We start from the raw sequence: 19,309 nt of genomic DNA on the forward strand, positions 1-19,309 counted from the left end.
ATTTTTATGTAACTATTGTGTTTATAATACATATACGTGCATCCTCTAAGTTTTTTTTTTTTACTGATATTGTGCTCTATGTTGTAAACTAAAATATTAAATATACACATTATGCAATGTCAACAATTTTAATATTTCAGTATTCTTGTATTCACTGTACTCATGAAAGTCTACCTAAACAGCAAATGATATTAATAAAAGTGTGAATGAATCATATCAACCCAATTTTGTCAGCACACATTACGTATTGTGAACAGTTAACACGCTCAATTTTAAATAAAGCATTTAAATCACTGTTGTTTTCTTTGTAAAGTCAGCTAATTAAATTGTAATAAGCCTTATCGGAATTATAAGCAAATCTTGCTTATAAGCTTAGCATAGATATTATGGATATTATTATAGATACTATAGATATATTAATGCATTATGTCCAAACACTATAATTGGCACAAAAACAATCATCATAAAATATAAAAATAATACAATTAAAGTCATACATTTCCTGACTATCTAGGACTCATCGATGTGATCGGCGCTCTTTTCTCCCTGACATCATCGACTCTGGCATCAACACATCGTGCCTGTGAATTGCGGAAGCAGAAGTCGCTGCACATTAGCGAGTTTACCTCTTTTGTATGTAGTTTTATGTATGTTAAATGTTATATTTCTCATCTTTAATCGAATGATATACTTTTAATGACTCTGTAGCAGCAGAAGACGGTGTTTTGAGGATTAAAGGTAAGCCATTTTGTGTTTTTGTTTTCTTCTTGCTCATGTAAATATGACAGTATTTCTGTTTTCTGCCTTTATTTTTACTCTCATTTACTCTCATAGAGAAAATCTTATCTATTCTTGTTATTATTGTACAAACTGTCATCGTCAGATATTTATATAACGTTAAAGTATTTATCTAATTAGTTTGACTTCCGATTGTTTTCTTTCCTCTCTTGATTTGAAAGAAATGTTATTTTGTTTTAAAAGTAGATATACGTATATTTATTAAGTTTTTTTTAATAAAGCCGTATTTATTTTAAAACAATAATCATCTGATGACATATTAAAGAGTTTATTTACGAGTCTAAACTAGATTGATTTGTCAAAACAAATTTCAACTAAAAGGTAAGGATCTGTTACAGATATTTTATTAGTCTGTCCTGCTGTTAAGGTTTGTAGAAATCTTACTTATAAACTCACAGGTTTTTGTCAGAGAAAGTAAAAAACTTATTACATATTTCACACAAAAATCCTACGTAATGTAAGTTATGTTTGTTTGTTTGCTGATATTATTGTCTTAACTTTATTTATATTTTCTTTTTTCTTTCTGTTTTGCCATGAAAATAGCCTAACCGAACATTAAAAGAAATTATACAATACTATTTATTAAAAATCAAATCACATTGCAGACCCAAAATACTTATTAGTCATCATACATTTTCCTTTTTAATATTAATATTTTAAGGGGGTTTTCACCTTTTTTATTGGGATAGGATAGTGGAGGTTACAGACAGGAAAGCATTGGAAGCCGAGAGATGGGAAAAGTCGGCAACGGACCTCGAGTCGGGAATCAAACTCAGGTCGCCGTTAACACCTCAGTGCAATATGTCACTTAACCACTAGGCTGTTGCCGCCGACTTGCTTTTTAATTTTAACATTCCACTATCCTTGTCGTTGATCTGTAAAGATGACTTGTTCCTTTATTAATATTAGAGCTGAAAAATGATTAATCACATCCAAAATAATAATATAATTGCATCCTAAATAATGTGAAGTGTATTTACATATAGTTTATAAACTTTACAATCTATATTTGTACCTACTATGTATATGTAACCCTGCCGGTCCTACGCTACCCAACCCGCTCCGAGCTGGTATCGAACCGCGACCTTCCGCATGGGAGTCGGGTGCTCTACCAAGGAGGCTAAAGACCATGGCCTCTAGCGGCTGTCGCTAGAGCACCTTTAGAGGTCAGAGGAGTGAGGTTTACCTGCACAGCACACACTAGCTGGCCTCCGCTACACTCACCCCCTAAACCTCACTCCCAACCGGGTCACGGCACCAATGTAACCCCACCAGTCCTGTGCCACCCAACCTGCTCCGAGCTGGTATCCAACCGGCGACCTTCCGCATGGGAGTTGGGTGCTCTACCAAGGAGGCTAAATACCATGGCCTCTAGCGGCTGTCGCTAGAGCACCTTTAGAGGTCAGAGGAGTGAGGTTTACCTGCACAGCACACACTAGCTGGCCTCCGCTACACTCACCCCCTAAACCTCACTCCCAACCGGGTCACGGCACCAATGTAACCCCACCAGTCCTGTGCCACCCAACCTGCTCCGAGCTGGTATCCAACCGGCGACCTTCCGCATGGGAGTTGGGTGCTCTACCAAGGAGGCTAAATACCATGGCCTCTAGCGGCTGTCGCTAGAGCACCTTTAGAGGTCAGAGGAGTGAGGTTTACCTGCACAGCACACACTAGCTGGCCTCCGCTACACTCACCCCCTAAACCTCACTCCCAACCGGGTCACGGCACCAATGTAACCCCACCAGTCCTGTGCCACCCAACCTGCTCCGAGCTGGTATCCAACCGGCGACCTTCCGCATGGGAGTTGGGTGCTCTACCAAGGAGGCTAAATACCATGGCCTCTAGCGGCTGTCGCTAGAGCACCTTTAGAGGTCAGAGGAGTGAGGTTTACCTGCACAGCACACACTAGCTGGCCTCCGTTACATATACATTTCTGCATGTGAATATAACTGCATGACTAGATTGTAAAAGTGCAATTCCAGCGTTACAGATGTGATGCTTGCAGTAAAATCTCAAAACATAAATTTGCAGAGAAAGTATATGTTAACATTATATTAAAACATCTGTTTATATTTTCTAAAACAACTCACCACAGAGTTACGGGATCAGAAAAATACAAATCTGTAAACATGCTTTATATTTTAAATGAGGAAAATAAACATGCGCTATGGATTTGACTAAGCATGGGCCGGTATAGATTCTGACAGTATGATAACCTTGAATAAAATTATCAGTTTCACAGTATTGTGATTACTGCTCTTAAATATGGTCTCTTTGAATGTCTGGGTAAAAAAACAAAAACTTTTTTCCCCTTTTAAACACAATATATCTTATTTTGAGATTTGAGAAACATTTAAAATATTTTGCAGAAGTAAACATGTCAGACTGAATATTAGTATGAATATTATATGAATGTTTGGTCATTTATTCTATATTAAAAATGAATTACTGACTTCTGCTGTCTTCATTAGTTTCAAACGCACAGACTTCTTTACAATTTAAAACCGCATCTTTGCATATCTTTTCTGATGGAGATACTCTTGTCCTAAAAAAAAAAAAAAAAAAACATTTAAAAAAAATCTTACACATACCTTTGGAATGGTGTTACAGTAAATGTTGTCGGTTTTAAAATCTTGACTTTTCCAAACCGCGGTTATACCTTGAAAATGGTTAACCTCCCATGCCTCGATTGACCAAAAAAAGTCTGGGAGTTTACAGTGCACAACACACCTTGTAGAAATACTGTGAATTAAACTGCACAACCCAAAAGAAATAATGCTAAGCATAAGAGTTGCTCTCCATTGAACAAACCTGATTGATTTTAATTTATTGACCTTTTTTGGATTTATGAGGGAAAAGCTTTGTTATGGATGTGAAATTGGCACTTGTGTGACTTTGGTAAATCAAATATAATTGTTTGAAAACATTGACAGAGACATTTTTGCAGTGCTGTAAAATACAAGCCTATACAAAAGACTTAGAAGGGGTTTCACTATTTTGATGATAACAAAAGTCATGGCAAGGTTGACATTTGCATGGAATAGCTCACTATATATCTCAAACTCAAATGCTCTCAATCATTTTCACTGATCTCCCAGCATGCAGTGCTCCGCCTCCTCTCCTCAGGAGCCTCCGCAGGCGAGCGCTGAGCGGCCTGAGCTGACCCAGCTGCCCACTAAAGACCCGTCCTGCGCAGACAGCGCCTCAGACCCGGGCAGCCCCAAAGCTCTGACCTTTGACCTGCTGAACATGGTGATCTGCTTCAAGCGGATGCTGATCTTCCTGGAGCCCATCACAGACACGCTGGAGGTGCTGCGCTACCTGCTGGGGTGAGAAATCACACTGATTATATGGAGTCCAGTAACATGAAGGCCCTTAAAGGGGTGTATTTGTAAGGCTTGGTTGTGTTCATAAAATGCAAATTAATGTGTGCTCATGCTTCACTTGTAGAAAATCTCGTTTTTTTCTTTTCTTTTTTTTGATTATATACAGCTTAACAGCTAACATGAAAACCACTGTCATGTTTTCTAGTTCCTTTGAAAGGCCCGCCACTAAGAGCCTCTGATTGAGCAGCTAACATAATGTGCTGTGATTTGCAGATTGGCTCCACGTCACCACGTCACGCCCCTACAAGCATGTGCTTTAGTGCTGTGTAAACAGACAAGCTGTTAGCAGCCTTAGCTGGCTGAATCAGACAGAAAATGAAGAGCACACGCTGAAGCACACCTCTTGCTCATACCTCATGCTCCCTAAAATAAAATTTAGTATCTTTCACGTATATTCAGAATAAGCATGTGTAAGTAATATGAACCGATATCTTTAGCAAGTTTGTTATTTAAGATGTTTAACACAGGGAAAAGGCCACATAGAGAGACACTGGCGCGCTGCTGAAGATTGTGGCTGTTTACAGCAGTTTGACTGATGAATATGAATTTGTAGCTAAATTGTTAGCAGTGCCAAACAGCATTTCCCATTATTTACATCCTTGTTTACGTCCTCATACAATAAATTCTAGGGTCTGTGTCTGTAGTTGATCAATTTTAACAAATAAAAACACTTACAGGTTGTGTCTCACGATCCACTGCTTCTGCTATTATGGTTGGTGGAGTTTTTAACTGAATCCCGCACTGAACTGAGAGAGATTCTGGAAGTTCTCCTTTGTCAAATGCTAGAGCTGTATATTTATTATAATTCTCTGGTGCATAACTACAGTTAAATTGTAAGCACTTCTGTCTTTGTGTCTTGTCCTTTGGAAGTCTAAATACAGAAACAGAAGAGGCTCTGTGGAATTAGCAGCGTTTGGACGCTATTTAAGCTTTCTCTGCTATAACATTACAGCACCTCAGGCCACGGCCCATTACTGCGCAGGGTGTGTGCGCTTGGTGAATGCGCGTAACCTAAAGCGTTTGTGATCTCACTAGCTCGGATGTTTGTTTTTTTTTGTATTACCCAATCTTGCTCTCTGTAGGCTTTGCTAAGCTATCTCTGTAAAACCCAATGTCTCCATTTGCATTGAATTTTAAGCATCCTACATTTAGAGATGCTGTTTATGTTCACACAGCTACATTACACACCAACTAAAGTTTAAAATATGATGTCGTAGTGGACCACCTTTAAGCTAAGAAATCCAGCTGAGTTGTAAGGTTTAGGGAACACTTTTTGTGCATCCCAAATCGCAAACTTATGCACATTTTTTCACCATTTTATAGTACTCATGGTAGCTATTATTTGGTAATTTGGTCATTTATTCTATTAGTTTGTCAATAGTCAAACATCATCTTAGAAACGCTTTGAATTTCTGGTTAGTTAAGAAAACTGTTAGTGTTCAATTTGGGATGACACTACATGCATAAACATGAACTGTTTAGTGTTTAAGTGTATAAGTACATGCAAAATCACCTGCAAAAGTGCAAATTGTAGTGTGCCATTTGAAATGTACACATCCGTTATCCGGCTCTCTTTGTATTTCAGATGGAAGATGCCGCTGTTTTCCCTGCTCAGCTGCGTTCTGCTCAACATCCTCTTCCTCACTCTGACTGAAGGTGAGACTCCTGTGTTTTGGCAGAGATGTGTATATATATGTGTATAACACTCAGCTCATCATCTAATGGAATAAGACACTTGCTCTACTTTATTTGATTCAAACATTTCTAAAGTGTCTGTATGCAACCTTAGAAATTAAAAGTGACAATATTCATCTTACTAGCTCACATTGTTATTCTTGACATAAATAATTAATCTGTGCTAGTAATCCTCTGGAAACAAATTATTTGTTTTTGGTAATCGGATGGCATGGTGGCTTAGTGATTAGAACTGTCGTCTCACAGCAAGAAGGTAGCTGGTTCGAGTTCCGTATGGTCTAGTTGGCATTTTTGTGTGGAGTTTGCATGTTTTCCCCATGTTGGCGTGTTTCCCAATTCTGGGTTGTGGCTGGAAGGTCATCCGCTGCGTAAAACCTATGCCAGAATAGTTGGCGGTTCATTCTGCTGTGGCAACCCCTGATAAATAAAGGGACTAAGCCGAAGGAAAATTAATAAATAATCTTATATCAGAAAGTCTGACCTTTTGCTTCTGCATTCAGAGTGCCGGTCCTTCGGTTGACATCAACTTGCTTCCATAGCAACTGCATATTTATATCCTTAACAACGATCTTCTTACCGTTAGTTTGATATGATGCCTTAAAGAAAGCCCGCCTCCTACTCAATATTCAGTTTCAGTCGGAAGTACATCAACATACTGAAGAAAGAAAAGTCTCAGCAACTTCTGGTTCACGCTGATTTTCTTATTGTATTGTTTTTCATTATATGTTGGTCTTCAACAGTCTTCACTGACACGGCTGCAGTTGGCGGTGGCGCTGCTCTGCTGCGATCTCATGCTGCTGTCTTATTTGTATCTTTGGTTTTGTTCTTTTAACTTATTGTTGTTGTTTTAATTTTTAACGCACGAAAGGGGTCTACAGATGAAAAATAGCCATTCTTGGCGAATTCTGGCACATTTTACAGGAATGTTGATTAATGTGCCTTGACCCTGTAAACAATAAATTAAACTAAAAAAAGTTGTATTTGGATGAACGTGCACGATGATATTCTTACTAAGAAGCCTAGTGCTGATGTTAGCTATATGGTTGATTTTAATTATGTCACCTTTCCAGGCTATTTTTCTTCAGTGTGTATTATTGTTGTTAATATTAAACTATTATTGTTATTTCATTTTTAAAAATGTATTGAAATATTGAAATGGTTTTGTTCAGACTTGGGTTTTTGCAAAGCCAAAGATAATTGTGCTTTATGAATAAATTTGACTTACTAATATCAAAATAACATTAGTTGACTTACTAACGTCAGATTGGTGTAAGGACTTTTGAATGGAGAAAAGTGTAACTGTCAGTATGGTGAACAAAGCCCCGCCTTCTAGCACAGGAGCCAATCAGCGATCACAATAGAAGACAACTCTCCGGGGGAGGGGCTGGGACCAGACTTGAGTTTCTGCAGATTTTGTGTGATACAAACATTTAGAAATGAAACTAAAGAGATATTTGTTGTTTAATTTTATTGGTAATTCAGAAAATGTAATGTAATCGTAAGAATTTGTTGTTTCCCCATTCAAACAGACTGCCCGAGCATACTGCCTGAGAGGTGTTTTAAAGATGGTTGCTGAATGAAATGACTCGCCTTAAAGGGACTTTGCCTTTATTCTTCGTGAGTTCACCATGGGTGATTTAATGAATACTAGAAACTCACAGTTGCTAAAAATGTTTGGAGGGAATGTGGAGACAACATAAAAAAATATTTTTTTAATACTCATTTATGAATAAAAATGTTTTTTTAAATATAGATTTTTTTCCTAAAAAATAACCAAAAACTTGTGTTTCTCATCTTGCGTGCACAGACCTGCATCAACAACACTGAAATACATGACATCTGGTCGGCCGATCGCATATGGTCTACTCGCAGGAGTTCAAATATTTTAACGTATCCGCAGCTCAAATCGGATTCGAATTGTCCGGACTTCTACGCAGCTCCCGGACTACTCTCCATTGGAAATGAATGACTTTCGGTCTGTCGTTTGTCGTGTGCAGTGAAAAGGAGGCTTAATACAGTGTGTGTTTATCCTCAGGCTCGTGGTTCTCTCTGCTCCTGCTGGCCATCTCTGCTCCGGCTGTGCTGGGTTTCCTTGGTGACCGTTGTCAGGGTGCGAGCAGCGAGATGGCTCTCCAGAAGAAGAAACACTACGCAGTGCAGCGGCGAGACCTGCAGACGGTCCACATGAGCAAACAGGAGGCCATGCTGGAGGTCAAGGGCATGTGAGTGATGTGCATCTTTTCGAAATTCGCAAAAAAAAAAAAAAAAAAAGGAGACATTTAATTTGAGTTTCCCTCAGGTTATTAGAGCTGGTTAATGTTCTATTGGTATCCTAGCAACCAACAGTAAACAAGACAAGCATAATGGAGATGTCAGTGATGTGAATCTTTTTAAAGTTTGCAAAACCTTTGTGTTTCCCCTTAAGTTATTAGAGCTGGTTAATGTAGTATTGGTATCTTAGCAACCAATTGTAAACAATACAAGCATAATGGAGACAGCTAATTGGTCGCATGGTTTAATGTTTGCTATGTCTGTGTTTATTCTGCAAATGCGGTTCCATCTACAATTATTAGCATGAACACTTTTTCACCTCAGGTTAGCGTAAAAACTTAATTTTGTGAATTGATTTTTATTAAAAATTTGTTGTTTCATCACTTGTTTCTCATGTGATACTTTAAAATGCACATTAAAGGGATTGTAACCACAACATTTTAATTCTGTTATCATTTACTCTCCCTTTACTTGCTTCAAATCTTTAAGTTTCTTTCATCTGTTGGACACAAAAGCTGAACAAACGTTAACCATTTACTTCCATCTTGTTTTTTTTTCTACTATGGAAGGCATTGATTACAGGTTCCAGCTTTCTCTGAAATATCTTTTTTTGTGAACAAACACATATATAAGCAAATAAAAACAGAATAAAAGGCTTGAAATTGCTTGACTGTGAGTAAATAACATGTCCATTTTGTGTGAGCTATGCCTTTAACAGTGGGAGATGGAAACCCAGCTAGTCTAAATGAGCACACTCAGACTGAGATAGCAGGTTTGTGTTTTGCAGGCTGAAGCAGATAGATGACCTGTTGACCCAAGCGTGTGTCTATGCAGAGTCTGTGTACAAGGTTTTATACTGGGAGAGCCACGCAGTGTCCTCCATGTGAGTATCATGTTGTTATACTAAACTTTAACACTAACTGATGGACATCTTCAGTTTACATCAAAGTTTCTCATTCAGTTGTGTTATGCACACATTGTTATTTTGTCACATCGTCTGTTTTTGTGAAATATGAAATGCCTAGTAATAAAGGTGTGTGTGTGTGTGTGTGTGTGTGTGTGTGTGTGTGTTTGTGTTTATAGGTTTTACGGTTTTCTCCTGACAGCAGTGTGTCTGCTGTATACGGCTCCAGTGGGTGTGAGTCTGTCAGTAATCAACAGCGCCCTCTTTCTGTGGAACAGAGATTTCTGCAGAGGTCAGTAAAGGCATTGCCTCGGCCTCAGGTGCTGCAATACATACAGTACATGCATACAAAACTGATCACTTTACATGTTTGTCAGTGGATCTGTTCCTGTTTGAGTGGGTCTCTGTACAGGGCGATCATGCCACCCTCAACCCGAAAGTGAAAATAAAAGTGACCGGTTCGCAAATTGAAGGAGAGGGGTCTGAATGCAGACCTGGTGCAGTGCAATCTGAGCTGCATCCAATGCTTTTTAATGCGCTCACCTAACCCCACCCCTAACCCTAGCCATGACGTCACTCACTCCATTGAGTGCATTGTGTCTGACATTGCATTGCTGAGTGATGCAATCTGAGCTTACATCATAAAGGCTGCATTCAGATACTATTGAATTGAAGACCAGGAAAGGGGGGTGTCGCGAATGAAAGTAAGGTGGGATTGGGGGTGGTGGGAGGCGTTGCGGATGCCGCCCTCACTATTCTGACCAGACCTATTCTGATAGTCAAAACATTAGCGATTTATTATATAAGCACCTGGATAATAGGACGGGAGTTGGTTTATAATGGAAAAGCTACCTTCTGATTTTGGGACATGCTAAAGGGTAGCTTGCAGGAATATGGATTATTTGCAGTATGGACAATGCTGACGCTGTGTTTATAAGGCATGAGCTGTCCTTCTGAATGTTTATAAGCTCAAAACTTCTTAAGTACTCAAAATCATTGCAACATAATCATGATATTGTTTATATCTACATGCCTTCATATGGAAATTTTACACACTTTAAATCCTTGCTCATTTCTACTAACAATGGAAATCTTATTTTATATATATATTTTATACACAACAGTTTTTAAGGGGACCTTCTGTGTCTCTTTTCACAGGATGTATGTGAAGTCCCAGCTCAGAGTACTCCACAAATATTGTTTATAACCCTCTGAAACTGCCTTTTTTCAAAAGAATGCGGAGCTACAAATGCTTGTGTCAGCATAGTGGCAGATTCAAAAACAAGACTGACATCCTATGCTAATGAGGGAGAGATTGTCAGTAATGGGAGGGGCTTTCACCTCTGATGACACGTACAATGACAGAATGTCAATCAAAGTGTGTCTGTTTTTATGTGTGTTACAACCCCTTTGATGTTAGTCTAGGGTAAAAGTAATAACATTTAAAAACGTGTGGTACTTTTACATGATGAGGGGTTAAAGTAAAAGACACAAACAACAAAACTACCAACAAAAGTGATTTAATGTACAAAAAGTGAAATCAAAATAATGTCTAAATATATATACAATAAGAAAAATATTTACAATAATAAAGTAACAAATTAAACCGAGTATCAAACAAAATTAGGTCAACTCAAGAGTAAGGGGATGCTAGTGAAGCCAAATCAAAGAAATAAATATAACAAAACAATTCTAACTCATAAGTAAACCCCTTACCTGCTAGAAACATGAAAAGAAAAAGGAAAGAAAAATCTTCAGCGCCGAGCGCCGTAATCTTACCTATTCTGAACTAAAAACAAAACAAATACATAAGTGGCATTCACTTCTTACCTGGTGTTTTAAACAATGGATTGACTACGTGTATGTAAGATGGAAGTCGTATGACATCTTCCCTGTCCACCTTACTCTGAGGACAAAGTCAACTCTCAATAATCTCTTTTTGTTTGCCAGGTAAGAGTTGTACCAAAAATAACAAACAAACAATCGAAAATAAAATGTACAGAAATCACAAAGTAGTTCAAAAATGGGCAGAAAATATAATAAATAATTTTATCCAAACGAAAGTTAAGCAAAATTAACGAATAACAAAATCATGTCAGCAAAAACACACAAAAACAGGATCAAAGGCAAAGCGCGCTGTCATCCGCTCTCCCTGGCGTCCTTATATGTGACAGCGCCACGTCACCCAATGATGAGTGACTGGTCTCCTGACCCATCGGCTCCTGCGAAGGCGGACCTAGAGGATACGACAGGTAGAGATGGGGAGAGAGAAAGAGAGAGAGAAAAAGAGAGAGAGAACGGCATGCAAAAATCCCACCAATATACGGCAACCGTAACGTGTGATTATGAAAATTTTATACATTTTTACTGGTTATATTCACACCCTGCTGCCACACAACTGTGTTTAAACCCCTTATAAAAGTGTTTTTGCACAATAGGCGCCCTTTAATACACACAGAAGGGGATTGATTCTGATCGAGTGTGTGTCTGTAGTTCTGTTAAAGCTGAAGGAGTTTGTTCACCCGACTTATGTGGAGCCTGTAGAGGAAACTGAACTGTGTGACTCGGATCAGGCCAATCTGCTGGAGCGCACACCCACCCCCACCAGTGTGGAGGTGAGAGACCATTCAAAAAAACTAATGTATACAAAGACATCTATCTTGTCTGGATTTTCTTTTCCAGTCTAGACTAACTCATTCTGTAAATGTTCTTCTTGTTCAGGATTTGTCTCCTGGCAATATTGAGGAGGCAGAGGAGGCGGAGCCTGACGATGAGTTCAAAGACGCCATAGAGGTCAGAAAAACAGCTGTTATAGATTATATCTGTGGTTTTGTTTATTGAAAGACAGATCTGTCTACCTTCTGTTCCATCTACCTATTTGTTCATTTTGTCTATATATACATCAACCCATCTCTTTTTTATCCTTATATCTACATTTTGTTTAATCTATCTATCTATCTTTCTCTATCATCTGTCTGTGCTTTATCTATCTATCTGTTCTTTATTGATCTGTTTATCTGTCTATCTATCCACCCATCTGTTCTTTATCAATCTATCTACATTTTTATTCTCTCTATCCATGTTTTTATCTGTTCTTTAACTGTCTACATTTTGCTCTATCTATCTATCTATCTATCTATCTATCTATCTATCTATCTATCTATCTATCTATCTATCTATCTATTCATCCATCTTTCAATCCATCTGTCTGTCTACATTTCTCTCCATTTTCCATCAGTTTGGTTTTCTATCTTTTTCTTGCTCTTGAGTCTGACATGATCTCTCATTTCTGCCGTCTGCTTGCTCAAGGAGTCTCAGCTTGTGTTGCCGGTAAGTAGCTCCCTCTAGTGGTGTAGTGAAGAGTTGTAGCTTTAACACCATACAGAGCTCAGTCTCCAAAAAGAGTGAATGTGTGTTTATATCTTCTTAATAATCTCATAAATCTGATTTAGTCATGTAATATAATAATAATAATGTAATATGTATATATGTGCACATTTCTGACCTCTGCTCTGTGCTCCAAGGAAACCCCTCTGTCTTTAGTGGTGAGTAACAGAGTAACTGAGAGCATTTAATATGTATATTTTTGCTCAAAAAGTAAAGAAATGTGAAATTAAGTGTGGTTTATGTGTGTGTGTGCATGTTTTTGCATCAGTCTAAATGTTCTGAATGCATGTGCACTGATATTAGTGTATGATTTATTAGATTTTTTGCATGATGCATCTCACAAAACAACCTAAGAAATGACCTGTATTTCACCCAAACATTACAGGCTAATAATTATAACTGCATTTCAACCATTCACATTTTGCATTATATCAAATATAACTTTTTATGTATGATTTATTATATGTTCATTATGCACTGAACTGTGACTCAGAAATGTGTTTTCTGTGAGATTTACTTGTTTGTTTTGTCAAATGAAATTCAGATATATACTTAATAATTTAATATTGTCAATCATTTTGACCATGAATTTCCAGGCGTTAGACAAATCCAAAACTAACAGTTATTATATGTAAGTACATTATCTGAATTGGTCCTATTACAAGCGGCATGACTGTAAAACTGTGCGGCCATGTTTTGAATGTAGGTGTGGCCTGTAGTGTATTTGCTACCAAAGGTTCTGAAGAGATGGAGAGCCCGTAAGGTGCCGCACACACCTGTCAATCATGATCTCTAGGTGTTCTAACCACGCCCACTTATTCTCTTCGGTGGCTTCTATTAACACTGATGTCACAGGAAATGGTTACACTTGACTGCAATAAAGGCTGCTCTAACTTAGATATTGTCTTGTTTCTAATTAAAATACCGGAATTTCTTTAGATTTTCTAGACAAGCAAAAAATATTGTCTTGCTTTATGAAATAATCAGCTAAAACAAAGTGAGTTTTTCCTTAAAACAAGCTAAATAATCTGGAAATGGGGTAAGCAAAGTAATCTTGCTGTTCATTTTGATATAAGATTATTTTGCACACACCATTGGCAGATTATTTAGCAAGTTTTAAAGAAAAACTCACTTTATTTTTACATTATTTCTTAAAACAAGACATCATTTTTTGCCTGTCTAGAAAATGCTTCTCGTTTTAAGAATTTTTAGATATTTGGGCTAGAAACAAGATAAAAACTTAGGGAAGAAAAGCATTTTTTGCAGTATTCCTTCAGGTCAAAGGTCACTGTATCTGTAAAAATTGGGTTGTGAATATTTTACTAACAAACACAGAGTCGGGCTCCTTCAATGTCTGTTCAGGATTTACTCTGAAAACTTTCTGAAAGCATTTGTCTGTGATGAGGCCGTCCTTCACTAGAGTCTGTATTCGAGAGCCTGTGGTGTTTTTAAAGTGGTGTTTTTAATGCTGTATGGCACAGAAATCTGAGCGCTCCCGCCGGTCATCGGATGACTGCAGGAAATGAAGCTCAGCAGCAACAAACATGGGCTCAGATTCACTGAAGTCGTCACACATGCTGCTACAGGCGGCTGTTTCTAATGACTTCAGTAAATCTGATCTGGAAACCGACAGGCCTCCACATACAGAACTCAACTAACACTGAGAGAGAAAACCTTCACACGTACTGAATGATCTGTGGAAAGTGCACTTATTTATGTATAGTGGTATAAAAATGTAGTATAAAACCATGGGCCATGCTCATATATGCTTGAAAATCTAGGTTAAGTGTGTTATGAAAATATTAATCATGAATGTAATTTTTGCTGGGTCAAGATATGAATTAATATCTTTAATTTTTCTTCAATTAAACAATATGTCATCCTGGACCCCAAAACCAGTAGTAAGTGTCATGCTTTAGATTACATCACCTGAAAGCTGAAAGACAGAGCTTTGTATTCATGTTTAGTTTGTTATTGGACAATATTTGGCTGGGATACAACTATTTGGAATCTGAGTAGTGCTGGGCGATTTGGCCTAAAATCTAAATCTCGATTAATTGAACATTTTAGCTCACGTTAAATGAACCATTATTTTATTTATTTGACTGATAAGTTTTGAACAGTAAATGTGTGCACATATTACAAGTGAAAGATTTCTGAATGAAGGGTGCATTACGCGATTTTAAAATAAGTGAAAGAGACAAACACTATTTACTATCTATGATTATTTCTTGAACATCAACGTTGAACAACTGAAATTAAACACACCTAAAACCAACAGTAACTTTTTTTTCTTATAAATATCTATCTATCTATCTAATAAATTTGTTATTTTCAAAGTTTCTTGCATCTTTTGTAAACAAATATTCTAATGTAAATTATTAGTTCATTGTAATAGAAAATATGACGTCTCTGGCGCAGTTTCCAATCATCATCCGTGTAGTGCAAATGGACATTTTGTGAAAGGTGCATGGGTATGTGAGCTGGCGAAGGCTGCGCCGAACCATAACTGTGCGTTCGACTCAAGTATAAAATAGCCTTAACAGAGTGGGGTCATGTTACGCCACACACAGTAGAAGTGTAAAGTAATTGAAAAAACTGACCTGTAAAAATTAGATCGATAATAGGTTCTGAATGTCGATTTCGTTTACTTTTCGATTAATCACCCAGCCCTAAATCTGAGATGTAAAAAAATATTAAAATACTGAAAAAAAACATTTAAAGTTGAACAAATTGAGTTCTAAGCAATGCAAATAACAAAAAAAATAAGTTTTGATGTATTTACAATAGGAAACTTACTAAATATCTTCATGGAACGTGAACTTTAGTTAATATTCCCATGGTTTTTAGCATATAATAAAAATGTATTATTTTGACCCAGACAATATGTGTTTGGGCCTTGCCAATAATTTGCCAGAGCAACGTAAGATCGGTTTTGTGCTCCGGTATCGCATTAAGAATAAACCATTTAAAATGTAAATTGTTTTGAAAAAGATGTACATTCAAGAGACTTAAATAATCAGTATGAGCCAAAAATAAAGGCCATTGAAACCTCTATATAGTAGGGTTAACACAATACTGGAATTTGGTACCAGTCGATGCTGAAATTTTAAAAAACGTTAATTTCCTGTCAACATTTACGCACTGTTGAGTGTGTTCTTAAACAGAGCTGTTTCATTAATTGTTTTATTTGACATAGACAATTACACTGGACAACTAAATGCATTTGTTTGTGATTTAGCAGACATGCTAATTCTCAACACCTGTCCACTTGAGGCTTAAAAAATTGACAAAATGGAAATATAATAATTACATATACACAACAATATAATTCTTTACATAAAATTACTGAAGGCAAAAGCAAGGGCGGCATGATCAAACAAATAGTAGACTATTTGTGCAAACACTGCTGTTTTGTTTTAACCCCTTTTTAAGAACACTACTAAAATATTTATATTACTTTCTAATTTTAGGTTTACATGTAAATCATTGCACAATTGCCTCCCTTAACAGAGAAAACAGATTGATCAAATGAGGTTTTACACTTCGGCACTAGACAGTCACCATTAGCAGTTGCTCGAGTGACTTTGTCAGAGGTTTGATGCCGACTGATTAGATTAGAAAACAGGACTGAAACATGATTATTTAAACATTTAAAAACCAATTTAAGATAATTACATTTAATAAAAGAATCAAAACTAAAAAGGTACTGTTTACGTAAAACATCACAATGATGCCATCGCATAGGCTTTAAGTCCATAATTTTAACTGCATGTTTGTATATCAAGTCAATAGGCTTCAAAGCTATTAAATTACATAACATTGCCATTATGTTCAACAAAAATGACTGTGATTGGCTGTGAAGGTCATCAGTTAACTGAACTCACCGCTGTTTACTGAGTGTAACCACAGATGCAGAGACATTAGAGTGTTTTAAAGCTGCGATTCATCAACAGATCACTTGTATGTCAGCTTATAGACAAACCAGCTGATAAAATGCTCGATTGTGTTTGTATCTGTGGTTACACTCAGTAAACAGTGGTGTGTTCGGTGAACTGATGACCTTCACAGCCAATCACAGTCATTTCTGTTGAGCACATGAACACAATCAACAGTTTAAGAACACACTCAAATATTCGCGGCAAATTGATGTTTTTTAAATTTCAATACCGATTGGTACCGAATTCCAGTATCATGACAACCCTACTATATAGTAAGAAGAATGTCAGAATTACGTTCATTTTAAAGGTTGTGTGCAGGTTTTCTCATGAGAGGGTGAAGTGGAAGATCTTTTGGTGTTGAGGTGAACATAAAAGCTAACGGGTTCACATCTGTCACCTCTCATCTCTTCTAAATTTCAGTATGATTCATTTATCATTGTGTTTCGATGTGTTATTTCTGGTAGGACGACGAGGATGTGTCTTCTGGAGTTCCTGAGTTTGACACGGTGTCTGATAACGGGCTGTTGAGCAGAAACGAGCCCATCCGCAGTAAAGTGTCCAAACTCACGGAAAAACTGCGCAAGCGGGTTCCTACCAATGCCACCGGTCACTATAAATCTCTTGATAATTATTTATTTTCAGCGTACTGCATTATGTCTCTCTATTTAACTATTTCATTCCTTTACAGGAAATTGTGTTCAGTGCAATTCGGCATTTTCTGTTTTAAAGAAAAGGGTATTGATTCTGATTTTAGTTGCTGATATTTTTCTGATCTTATTTTGTGGCGGTGTTTCATTGGTGATCTTTTTATTTCCAGAGAAACTGCAGTAACTGTGGCATCAGCTTTTGCTCTCGCTGTTGCTCGTATAAGGTGTTCAGATCGACCATGGGAGCCACAGGTACACGAGGAGCACGTGAATTTACCATGATTTTTAAGTCGAAGATGATTTTCTACATTGTTCTCTCTTCTTTTTTAATCCTTTAGCTCCTGAAGCCCAAAGAGAGACTGTGTTTGTTTGTTCCACTTGTAACACTTTCCTCAGCACCAAGTAGGATTGACCATCATCCTGAAACAATCCACCACTTTCCAAACTTGCAATCCTGTAAAACAAACTTGGGGTGGAACACGTGTTGGCTACTGAAGTGATTCTTGAGGTCTTGTTCCTTCCTTCACATGGAAAACCAAATTCCATCTTCTTATGTTTCCTCTTGAGTTTTTTGTCTGTTCTAAGATTGTGGCCTCCTATTAGCTGCTTACTCTGTGCAAGTCTAATACATCCAAACTGTGATCTCGCCTTGCTAAGAGATCAGATGCTGTGCTTTCATCATTGACATCAATTTCCAGAGTTCTTGGTAGGATATCAGGTTAAAATCAAGGGTCCTGGAAATCTGTTATTACTGTATTATTGCACATTATCCTAAAGAATGCAACAAGACTGTGTAAAAGAGGGGTTATTCGTCAAATGCAATGGACTTTAAGGAATAGTTTAGCCAAAAAAAATGAAAATGTCTCAGCATTTTCTCCGCTTCAAGTGGTTTCAAACATATATGCTTTCTTTTTTTAATCTGTTGAATGCAAAACAAGGTATTTAGCTATAAGATGCATACTAGGAAAAACAAATATTATTGAAATCAATTTTTACCTTATCATTCCTCAGTTTGTGGAGGGTGAGTAAATGATGACAGCATTTTCATTTCACTATCCCTTTAATATTGATAGCTCTATTATACAGTTTTTTAATGCTGTTTAGTTAACGTGACATCAGTTGTTTATTAAGAAATGGTATTTATCTCTGACTGCAACAACACTCATGATTCATAAACCCTAGCTGCTTTATGCTTGAACCCATAATAGTTGAATCTATAATTTATTTGTGTATTTTTGTCTGACAAGTCCTTAATCGATATATGTGTTTGTGGACATTCTCAGTAAACATTTATAGTAATCAAAGTAATGCTATCATATTAGCCTCTCAGCACAGAAGCGTTTTGCTGATCATATTGCTATTGAAACAATGAGCTGTGTTCTTTTCTGTCTTTTATTTATCTGTCTGTTTGTCTTTAAGCCAAGGTTGAATGTAAAACCAACACTTTATGGGGTATAGAGCTATTTCATATCACTGCTATTTAAACGTAAATTCAGATGTATTGGGGGAATATATCTTGAGTGAAAGCCTGTCCGTTTTCTTTGTCAAAATCTACTGTTACATTAATAAACAATATGAATATGGATGTGTGGAATTTCTGTGAAGAATTTTCGCGCCACATTCACTTAACACTCAACTGAACAACTGTTATGGCGCCTCTCGCATTGTTAACCGCCATTTATATTTAAAAGATAAACAAAGCGCCACACAATCCCCCATCAGAGTTGTTGCTAGAAGGGATACAGCTGCGGCAAGAAATTTATGAAAATTATTCATATTTCATATCTCCGCTATTTCATAAATTCAGATTTTTTGAGGGAACATATCCTGAGTGAGTTTCTGACCGTTTGCTTCGTCAAAATCAACTGCTACACTAATACACAATATAAATATCTGTCAGGAATTTTTGCACCACATTCACTTAATAACACTCTTGTCAACTGAACAACTTGGCGCCACTCACACTGTTGGCTAACCGCCGTTTACATTTAAAGATAAAACGCTGCACAATCCCTCAGTCAGGGTTGTAGAAAGAATACAGCTGCGGCCAAAAAATAAAAATTATTCAAACATATTCATATTTCATTTTAATGGTATTCAAACGTAAAGGCAGATTTATTGGGGGAATACATGCTGAGTGAAACTCAGCACAATCTACTGTTACATTAATAAACAATTTGAATATGGATGTGTGGAATTTCTGTGAGGAATTTTCTCGCCACATTCATTTAATAACCGTCTTGTTAACTGAACTGTTTTGACGCCTTTCGCACTGTTGGC

At 37.1% G+C, this 19,309-nt stretch overlaps 1 protein-coding gene across 8 annotated transcripts; it reads left to right on the top strand.

Moving 5' to 3' along the window:
• The first annotated feature begins 577 nt into the window (after positions 1 to 577).
• zfyve27 (zinc finger, FYVE domain containing 27) lies at positions 578 to 18,614 on the top strand. Of its 8 annotated transcripts, XM_087236016.1 has the most exons (15): positions 578 to 738; positions 3,897 to 4,127; positions 5,770 to 5,840; positions 7,915 to 8,101; positions 8,938 to 9,033; positions 9,234 to 9,346; positions 11,548 to 11,669; positions 11,776 to 11,847; positions 12,364 to 12,384; positions 12,579 to 12,599; positions 13,148 to 13,204; positions 16,847 to 16,988; positions 17,071 to 17,117; positions 17,200 to 17,281; positions 17,368 to 18,614. In XM_087236016.1, exons 2-15 carry the CDS (start codon positions 3,898 to 3,900, stop codon positions 17,433 to 17,435), a joined length of 1,329 nt encoding a protein of 442 aa, XP_087092142.1. In that variant the 5' UTR covers positions 578 to 738; position 3,897; the 3' UTR covers positions 17,436 to 18,614. The 8 variants fall into 8 exon arrangements, with proteins under 8 accessions (XP_087092142.1, XP_087092140.1, XP_087092139.1 ...); XM_087236014.1 differs by lacking the exons at positions 12,579 to 12,599; positions 13,148 to 13,204 and adding an exon at positions 7,409 to 7,496 and having other exon boundaries at positions 7,687 to 8,101; XM_087236013.1 differs by lacking the exons at positions 12,364 to 12,384; positions 12,579 to 12,599 and adding an exon at positions 7,409 to 7,496 and having other exon boundaries at positions 7,687 to 8,101.
• Positions 18,615 to 19,309: the final 695 nt, after the last annotated feature.

This window comes from Danio rerio, chromosome 1, assembly GCF_052040795.2.
Source record: "Danio rerio strain M-AB ecotype USA chromosome 1, GRCz13ab, whole genome shotgun sequence".
NCBI classification, from domain to species: Eukaryota; Metazoa; Chordata; class Actinopteri; order Cypriniformes; family Danionidae; genus Danio; species Danio rerio.

Coding starts and splice junctions, on each gene's coding strand:
- zfyve27 (XM_087236016.1), top strand. CDS start 3,898: ATGCAGTGCTCCGCCTCCTCTCCTCAGGAGCCTCCGCAGGCGAGCGCT. Junction 9,347..11,547: donor GAACAGAGATTTCTGCAGAG/GTCAGTAAAGGC, acceptor GTGTGTCTGTAG/TTCTGTTAAAGCTGAAGGAG. Junction 11,848..12,363: donor AGTTCAAAGACGCCATAGAG/GTCAGAAAAACA, acceptor TGCTTGCTCAAG/GAGTCTCAGCTTGTGTTGCC.